At 34.3% G+C, this 10,578-nt stretch overlaps 1 protein-coding gene across 3 annotated transcripts in view; it reads left to right on the top strand.

Annotated features, from left to right (window-relative positions):
• Positions 1 to 10,578, top strand: part of LOC102679605 (alpha-mannosidase 2) — a 78,773-nt gene that overhangs the window by 49,086 nt on the left and 19,109 nt on the right. For all 3 annotated transcript variants that reach the window (XM_006607502.2, XM_006607504.2, XM_006607503.2), the window contains 2 exons: positions 669 to 761; positions 8,557 to 8,729. In XM_006607502.2, coding sequence (XP_006607565.1) covers positions 669 to 761; positions 8,557 to 8,729 — 266 coding nt within the window. The remainder of the gene's footprint in view (positions 1 to 668; positions 762 to 8,556; positions 8,730 to 10,578) is intronic.

Genomic DNA, 10,578 nt, shown 5'->3' with positions numbered 1-10,578 from the left:
TTTTTTTTTTTTTTTTTTTTTTTTTTTTTTTTTTTTTTTTTTTTTATTATCCACCTCGTTCATCCAAATGGTAATAATCTCGCACTTTCTTATCGCACATGTTAAATTCTATGACTCATTCCATCGATGCAGCCAGTCGTATCGTGTTCTAAAGTCGTTCCAAACGTCCGTCGGTTATTCGTCGCGATAAGCCGAGTGATTAATTATTAATTAAAAATCGCTTGGTAACGCTTGACATCTGGATAAAAATCACACGTTCGTCTTGTCGATTTTTTTCATTCCCTCGTCTCATTGCACGAATCGAAAAATTTTATGACATTTTTAACTCTTGAACTTTTTAATTAATATTTCCATTTGCAGGACATTTAAGAAATTTCTTTTTGAAAAGAGAGGAGGGAGGTAAAATCTAAATCGAAAAATTTTGTATAACTTTTGAACTTTTTAATTAATATTTCCATTTGCAACACTGATAGACATTTAAGAAGTTTGTTCTTTTTTTTTTTTTTTTCGAAGTAAATTGTCACTGAAAAATGTCACTGAATTTTTTAATCCGAATATTCGTGAGTGACGAGATTATTAACATTTTTTTTTTTTTTTCCATAGTTTTCTCGCCTGTCGAATAATTCGTCACCCCATGTATAACTCGTCCTCTTTTATTTCTGTTACAGCCATCGTGGATGCGCAGCCGGGAATACTGGGACGACAGCTTCGAGGCTCGTTACGCGGAGCTCAGGAAGGATCCTACGAGGCCGCCGTTAAAGGTAATTATATCATCATTAACGTCGTCATCCACCATTTGCGATATCATCGCTCCTCGATCCTATTAACGGGTGAATGAATATTACGAGCTTGACAAATCGGGGATCTCTCAAAACCGGGGGATATGGAACGTGAATCCTTAATCCTTTCAAAGCCAGGGTTTTGTCGTAAAACGTATCGCTTGAAGCGTGAAAGTTTATATCCGTTTACATAGAAACCGAATCTGTTAAACTTTTTAAGTATATCGTAAATTATTCGACCGTAAAAATGTTAAATTTTAAAACGATTGTTATTAAAAGATTCGTTTCATATAAATTTTTTTTTAAGAGGATAAGCTATGTGGAACATTTGCTAGAAAAAACATGATATAACTTAAAATTTTCATTCAATGAATTGATGGTACATTTTGAAAACATAATTGTTTGTATTTTTCAGTAGTAGGAGATCAGATAGGCGATTTTCGTGAAATTTTCCAGCAAATATAATATATCTTTTACCATTTTAAATCATTAAATAGCATATTTCGTGTCTTAACATCTTTTTATGAAATAATTTTCAAAATAGATAAAACAGCAATGAAATATCCCTTCGAAATATCAGAAAATGATTCGCCAAAAAATAAATGACATAAAATGGCCCTATAATAGTGCCAAAAAATGGCACCAAATAATCAGAGTCGAGGCAGGGAATGACCTTTCCCTTTCGCAAAGCCGACTTTACCACGAAGTTTGACGCGATTCAGAGAGTTGAAACGATAGCACAAAGTTCCGAGCCGTTGACCAGAGAAAACTCCGTTGAAGTTTGTACGTGTGCGTGTGTGTGTGTAATTCCCGCATGTCGCGGTTTTCGAGCAAACCTTTGTGCACCAGTTCCCTTGACCACCCTTGGCCCTTGACGGGGATCCGTTAATGGGAATGTTTCATCAAAGCTCGCGTGTGGACGAGAGAAAGCGAGCCGCGAGGCTCTTTTCGTCAGGGAATTTTCAATATTTAGCTTGTTTATTTATTCGACCGGGGAAATGAAAATCTCCGTTTTTTCATGGGGCAACTCGAGTGGCCGATAACGAATCCTCGACTCGGTCGATAAGGTACGCGTTTCACGAAATCATGAATGCTCGATAAAATGATAGAAACGAATATATAAATCAAAAACGAGTAACACGTGAAACTAGAAAATAATGAATAGTGTATAAATAGGATAAATTCGCAAAAAAGAAAAAAAAAGGATAAAACAAGTTGTGATTTTATTTATTCTAAAAAATTTTCTTATAGTAAATGTATATAAAACGAAAAGTTCATTGAATTTTTGAAATTTCGTTGAATTATACTTTTCTTTAACCAATATTTTAAGAAATTAATATATTCTTTAAACAACTTTTTTATTGTTCAAATTTTCAATTAATAAATCAATTAAGTCATTATTAAACTATTAAAATATTAAAAAGAATCTTCTAAAGAAAAATGTGTGAAAATATCATTTGTTTTCAAAGAATGTGACTTACATTGATCTGAATTCTCCATTTAATAATGCGCATAAACTGGTTTGCAATAATAGAAGATAGACTTACACGCACAATTCTATTCTCTAAATAATTTCACTGTTAATTACGATCGAAAAGAAATCAATCAAAAAAATTAAGTATCTCGATATTTTCGATCAATATTTATCACTAACCATTAACAGCCAAAGTTTACATCGATTTGTCACGAATGAGTTCTTTGGTGAACACAGATTTCAAGTCAATCACTACACCGATCGCTTACACGACGAACATATCCCACATAAGAGGTTAAACGCAGCGAAGAAGAATGAACACAGCGCCACTGTAATCCGATTTGTGTAATGAAGCAGTAGAAAAGGCGCGTTTACAACGCAATGCTGCTCAGTCAATATCATGCGTGCTCGCCTGAAGGCGCACCGTGAGAAACTTCGTTAACGAATCCCCGAAATATCTCGACTTAATTAGCTCGCAAACGTGAATGCGGAATTTTCATTGCCGGAAGGCAAATCACCTTTGCAAGAATTTTCTGTTCAATCGAATTGATAAATCGATCATATTTTTTCGTTAATGTGAAAAATTTCCCCGCGCCATGATGAATTTCGATGTTTATCCAAAGGAGAAGAATAAAATTGTTGAAAATTCTCTTTTTTCGTGGAAAAACAAAATTGATTGTTTTCATGGAATATCGAAATTTCTCATACTTTTCTATTAGTCGTTAGAAAAGATTTATGATATGATTAAGAACTGATGCTATTTTCGAGAGTTAAAATGATGAAAATAGATGGCGTTGTTGGAATTGAAAGAGAAATAAGTAATGGGAAGAAGAAGATACAGTTGAAATAAAATTTAGTGATTATTTTGAAAGTTATAGTAACATCGTCTGATTTAATTTTATATAAAACAGAGATAAAATGTATATATAATGTTGATATATAATCTTATTTGTAAATGTGATATTTCTGGTTAATATGTGTGTGCTTATTGTCACTCATTTTCTTGCCTAACCAACAAATAAAATTTGCACAATATTATCCTATTATCAAGGGAAATGAAACAAGTTTTCCTATTCTATTCTTCTCTTCTTTTATTTTTAATTTTACAACTAGAACACAATTCTAGTTCATGTAGAGTAATGCATCAGAGCATACAGAAGCACAAAGGAAAGCAGAGATCCAAAGGTAGAAATGTAGTATATACAAGACATGGTAGCATTGAAGTTAGACATTGAGAGTTGATTATAAAGCAAACAATGTAACAAAGAGTTATAGTTGCAACTATGATCACCATAAAGTTTAGAACACTTGTTCTCGTGACACAAATAGAACTTCTGACAGAGGATTCAGAATTAGCATTAGAAAGTACCAACACAAATACATATATTTATAGAGAAAAAACACAAAGAGTTATATACAACATTTAATACTTCTATTTCGCAAAGTAATATTAATGGCTGAATATGATCTAATATTTTTATAATATCCTAACCTAAAAATCATGATGAGATTATACGTGAAAAGATTCTCTTGTGTACGATGATGAAATATACGAAAGGTTATGTGCATGAACCTCAATGTCGTCCATTCAAGATACCAAAGTGTCATAAACACGCCAATATTTTCCAATCTTTCCTAACAAGATGATACTGTTCTCCTTCCGCGCATACATAACAGAATAAGTGTGAGAGCATAATCGTGAAGAAAAATTCACCACGTAAATGAGAAAAAACTGAACCCTTTGTCATTCGATCTCTTTGATTTGCAATTTTGTGAAAGAAGATTGTGCAATAATCGTCTGTGATACTTTAATTAAATCTTTTTGCTTTGATAAAATTCACGGTATCGTGATTTATGAAAACGTTTTTCTCAAAGAACTATCATTTTATTTCATTTCTACTTCTTTATACAAAAGTCTTTTTTAAAAACTAGAATAGATTGAAAATACGAGCCAGAATTTAATCTTTTTTTTTTCTTTTTTAAATGAAAAAATAATTAAAAAGAAAGGAAGCGAAAAAACTTAATCAATATTCTAGGGGAAAAAAAATAAAAAATTGCTTAATCGATTACAGAAAAAAGAGCCGAAGCGCAAACAAAATGGTCCCCGGATTGCATTAAAATGACGGCATACGATAATTCGAACGATGGAATCGGCAAACAAGTGGAGGAATCGCGAAGAGAGGAAGGAAGGACAAGCGGTGGACGGGAAGTGGAAGGTGCGCGGAATGCATTCCACGGCTAGATCGGTATTGTTGTGCGCGTTTTCGAAAAGGCCACCGCCCACTATTGTGTCGGGCCGACAATGGCCTGATGAGCCAGTATTGTCGAACTTGTTGAACTCCGCTGCGATGAAAGGAGCGAGGGGAAGCCGCGTCCGAAGTCTTCGTGCAAGTACGTGCCTCCTGGGACTCGATGAAATCGCTCTCGTCCGGAAACCACTTCCGTCCAAATATTTGTCCCGTCATTTCGTATCTTCGATCGAACAATTATTAATTGAACGCCGTCATCTATAATTCTCCATATGCAACATACACATTTATCCGGGTTGATCTTAATTTTCAAATATTCAGTCGATTGTTATTAAGTAAACTATTTAGGAAATTTTAGAAAGTTTTAGATAGATCTCGAAAAGGAACTTGATAAGTTCAGTTTTGAACTGATTTAGATTGCATTTTCTTATCGAGATTAAATATAGGTTAAATTATAGGTTGAATAAATTATCGACATTATTTATTAGGTAATATTAACAAGATGAATGCTTTTCTTAATTCAAGAGATATTAAGAGAGATTAAGGGAATTTTGGATCGATGGAGAATTTGATAATTCTATTTTGTTTTTGATTTTTAAAGATTTCATTTTTATGGAGATTTAAGTTAGTTTAGGTTACGTTGAATTTAGGTTAGGATAAGTCAGATTTTTATTTCTTCTATATTTTATTTCTTCAGGAGATGTTAAGAATTATAGATTGATGAAGAAAAAATGTGATAGTTTTATTTGATTTTTTATTCAATTTAGAATATATTTTCTTTCGAGATTTAAATCAGGTTAGATCAACATCGTTGAAGTTAAATAAATATTTTTCTTCATTCGTTCAGGAAAAAGATTCTATTAAAGTTTCTTTTTTTATCTTATATACCTACTATAGCACTTTTCCTTTTACTTGATTGTGTTGTCATCTATTTATCTGATGCTCTTATCGATCGATACTCTATTGACCGGAATATACTTTTTCAAGTTGTAGAAACAGGAATGAGTCTCGGTGATCATTCGAAAGAGAACTTGTTTTCACGAAGCTGGGAGAAGTTGCATGAAGTTTGCAAGTTGCAAGAGCGGAAATTAACCTCGAGAGCTCGTGATGCAGAGTGACTTGGAAATCTCTAGATAAAGACGTTAGACTGCGTTCCTATCTATTCTAGGGAATTTTAAATAACATACAAATTAATCTTTACGTTCAATAATAGCATTTCTATTACATAATGTATAACATCATAGTATTTGTATAAATTGCGATTTATTAGATTATTTTCTATGAAATTATCAACATTAGGAAATTAATGTATCGTTTATCGTTGACTTAAAATAATGTAAAAAAAAATATAGTGGTAAATATAAAGCAAAATATCATAGGATAAACAATATTCAAGAGATGAGATGCATTTGGATTGTACGTCCTCGTAAAAAGTGAGCTCGCTCTGGTAAAATGTTGGTGTGGTTGCCTATCGTGGCTAGGGAAATGTAATGGAACGCTCACGACTTGGTTGTCGTACTGTACTTCTCCTATGTTTCACCTTCGTAACTCTTCTCTTTACTTCTTTTCCTTTCCAGAAACTGGCGTCAGCCAACTTGTTTATTAGCGTTATTTATTCGCCTAATAGCAGTGCTTTCTTATGCATACAAAATAGATAACTAAGCAAAGTAAAAAAGAAAAACGAAAATAAAATACTGAAAGTATAAAAACTGAATAATAAAAGTAGAAGCATAAGAAAACTGCTGATTCTAAGTTATTATTTATCTCATTTATTAGATGTAAATTTAAGTTAACTAGAAAAAAAAACTAGATTACATTATAAATAATTAAAATATATCATAAATAATAGTTCGAAAAATATATCGATATTAAATGATTGATAATTTAATTAATTAAACTTGAAATCCTTAAATAACCAATTAATATAAAAAATTAGAAGAAAAATAATACTAAAAATATTTCTAGATATGAAATATCTTCCTAATTCGTGAAATTCCTTCAACTTAGAGATGATAACAGTGATTTCGAGAAATAATCGACAAAATTATCGGGAAACTGGAGATAGAACGGATTATACTATTCCCTCTAGGAAGGAGAGTAGTACGGAGAAGAGTAGTAGAGCAGAGCATTGAAGGGTTAGGGAAATGTATTAAAGGAGAGCTCCGATTTGGGCCACGATCGTCTCATGCATACGAATAAGCCCGATATCTTCCAAGATTTCCACGTAGCTGGCTTATTAAACGCATCGCGTGACCGATCTGTAATTAACATTTATCTTTGACAATAATTTGTCGACAATTGGCAAAAATCAATAAAAATATCTATCTAGGGAATTTCATCTTTCTCGATCTATTTCTCGATAAAAAAAAATTGTTTATCATTTTATTGTTTCGATACAAACGAAAATAAAATTCATTCGTGTTACAATTTTTCATGAATTGTATAAGGATCGATTTAAATTATGTTAATGATGACCTCATATGCCATAAAAGAGAGGAAGGATTTTTTTCCCAAATCAAATCGAATGATAAACGGAGACGCACAACAAAGATTCGTTCGGTAAAGTATGCGCAGTTCAACGACGTGACGTGGCTTCGACGCTGATTATGAGCGAATGGATATCGGTTTATCGTAATCCTTTGTGCCAGCGGTTCTCAATAGAGATCTTTTTTTTTTCCCCCGCCATCACGATGCAACGAAACAGGTCGCCGTGTGAAAGATCAAACAGGCACCGGCGTTAAATATTCATAAAAGAAACGCGTTGAAAACCGATGGTAGAGCAGAGAACACGACACGTGAAAAATTGAAGCCGAGGTCCGACGGGTATGAATTTTCATTAACGCGAACTTTCGGCCCGGCCGAAAATCAAATTGACTTCGACGAATTTCAAATGCAATTTGAAATCACCTCTTTGAAATCTGCATGCTGTACCGAGATCCAACAAGGTCTCTCTCCATCGCGTTGATCGTCGTATTAGTCAAAGAAAAAGTTAGGTTATGTCGGTTCGCTAGGTGTCGCTTGTGAAATCACCTAGAGAATCCCCTTAGGGAAATTGAATTAACCGTATTCGGTAGCAAGGAGAGAGAAAAAAAAAAGGCAATTTTTTCCTCTGAAATTGTATGGTAGTCAACGATGAACAACAATCAAGCGAGTACGGGCACACGAATGTACCGACCAATGGTAAATCGTAATGAGTCCTGCAAATTGTTTTACGAGCAATGTTGGCCGGCGTGCAGCCGCATTACCGGCTCGACCCGGTAGTGTATCAATTACGAAATAACATCGTTATCGTGGCGAGGCTGGTACGGCCTAATTAACGAATTTCCGCCTCGAACTCGTCCAACATCGTCGGCTGAGAACCACTGCTCGTTCTCTCCACTGGAAATTCGTTAAGCCCACCCCATGAACTCGAACAATCCGACACATTTCGAGACTGGAACGAAGCTTCTCCTGGAAATGTATTTGATACATTTTGCTTTCTCTCGAAATACATAGACTATTATTCATAAGCATCCATATATGATTTGTAATAATACATAAAATTTTACCAAAAATTTTTTATTTTCTTTATTTTGAACATAGAATCGAATGTTTATAAAAGAATAATCTAAAATATAGTAGATCTTTCTTTTTTTACTTTCATAAATTGATTTATCAATTTTAAACATCACTATACATTATTTAATGTCTTGTGCGAGATTACATAATCTAAAAGACCGTCGTTTTCGCTTGACCATTTAGCCAGGATTAGCCAATAAGTGATTCTGAATTTCAACTAATCACAGTTCTCGAACTAGCTCTGTTTTTCTTTTAGAAAAATAAATAGCAGTTAATTGTTCTTAGGCTTGTTCTGAATCACGTATACTTTAGAATATACAATGTTTCATATGAGATTCACCACATCCATTGATATTTATTTAACACTGTTTATAGAAAATGTGAACCAAGATTTGAATTTTTTGGCACAAAATAATTAGTTTCAATTCGAGAGATTAAATTTTAATATACAATAAGTAAATTTTCGAAAACATAAAATTTTTTTTCACGATTTCAGGTGATCCTGGTGCCTCACAGTCACACGGATCCAGGATGGTTGAAAACGTTCGAGCAATACTTCCACAGCTCTACCAGAAGCATTTTGAACAACATGGTCTCAAAGCTTCAGCAGTGGCCCAATATGACTTTCATCTGGAGCGAAGTGTCCTTTTTATCACTCTGGTGGGAAAGGTAAGCGTAATATCGAATCTCAAACAGCATTGTTATATAATACAAAGTCTAACATCCCTATAAAATACATTCTCAAAAGAGTACTTGCTCAACTATTCTTACCTACAAATAATTATTCTTAAATCTATAAACCATCAATTTCTTAATCTCACTGATGATTCTTCTAATAATAAATCTCATATTTCCCTTCCTTTCCTTTATTCCTTCATAATAAAATACAACTCCCATAATAACAAAAATAATATAATTTTTTAAAAGACAGTGAAAACGACTATATTAGCGTCTCTCGAAAAACCACCTTATCCCCTCCAACAACACCTTCTTCTGCCTCAGTCGATTCGATTGCCCTGGCATCACAAAGCCCAGGCATCATCAGTTTTTATGCTCGAGTTAGGAGCTACCGTGTACGTGGGCCGCGAAGACGACAGTCGTAAAGGATGCTATTAGGGGAGGACGATGGTGGCCAAGATGGTGGCCTGAGCTTGAAAGAACAGTTAAGGCATATCTCCCCTAAGGAATATCCCATAGGATCTTCTCTTCTCCTCTTTTTTTCTCCCCTCTCTTTCTTTCTTTTTTAACGATCGAAAAGAGAGGACAGGGATGAAGACGAAGAAGTATCGCGAGCATAAAAAGGGAAATCACGAAAAAGGGAAAAAGAGATAAGGATATATCGTATCTCCTATTCCTATGTAGAGAGGAACTTCTTTATGGAATTGACGAGAGATGAAATTCTGGCCAGGCCAGGTTGGGACAAGGGATCATTTCCGATTCAGGGAAACGGAAATCGGCCCGATACCGCTCCAGGAAAACGGAAATCACCTCGATACCGATCCCCAAGTATCGTTTCGTAAGAGGATCACGTGGAATAGATTTCCTTGGACTTAGACCGGGGCTTCCCCGGTGTGTTGGTGAGCTTCTTCCTGGAACGAGGGCTGTCGTAAAACGGCCCATTAGGACGAGCAATGGCGGTGTATGACCGCCCCCGTGATCGAAAACTACCTCCTTCCTTAAACCGTTATGAGGCAACGTTGCGTTCACGCGATATATTTCAAAATTTTTTTTCTTCCTTTTCCCCTTGTTCTAAGCGTATTAGCTATTCAAATTTGCTCGTTTCTTATCGTTGTGCAGTAGTCGTGGCAAAGAATTTCAAATGGATTTGCTTAACATCCTTGCTATTTTTTTTTCTTTCGTATTGTACGAAGCTTGGAAAAATTTTAGCATTTGTTCATTTTTATCGGTAATATTCATAGAATTTTTCTAGATACACTTCGTGATAGATTAATAAAATTATAAGCGAATCTTGCTTAAAATAAAATTGTTGCTTCTTCGAGACGAACTCGAGTTTAATACGAAATTCTGAAGAAGATTTATTATAATTTATTGCAATTATAGTTTTGGAAAAAGCTGAAAAAATAATTGTACTCGAACAAGGAATATGTCTCGTCTTTCTAACTGCTCACAACATTAATAAATAAAAATAATTCGAACAAAGAGAGTAAATAAAATTTAAGTCAAAAATATAAAATACTCGGTGATAAAAAATGATAATAGAGAAACGAATATGCTTTCAGAGAATGAATATTTACCTGTGGAGATACCTATGTTATCCTCTTAGACTCGAAAAAGTTTTCCCCCTTTGCAAACTCGGGAACAAAAAGAATCTTGAACCATTTTAAAAGCACCTCGTAAATTCGTGGCTGTACGAAGTGTATCAATCTGTACAAAGTGTTAAACGGAAATCTAAAGACGTCTTCGTGGAAATTGACGACTTCCTCCGGGATCTGGGTTATCGAGAAGCGGAAACGAGTGGTGGAACGGAATTCGTTGGTGGTTTACGGAGCGACGTGAA

The sequence above is a fragment of the Apis dorsata genome, unplaced genomic scaffold, assembly GCF_000469605.1.
Source record: "Apis dorsata unplaced genomic scaffold, Apis dorsata 1.3 scaffold_5, whole genome shotgun sequence".
Classification (NCBI taxonomy): Eukaryota; Metazoa; Arthropoda; class Insecta; order Hymenoptera; family Apidae; genus Apis; species Apis dorsata.
This window is presented reverse-complemented; position numbering and strand designations above follow the sequence as displayed.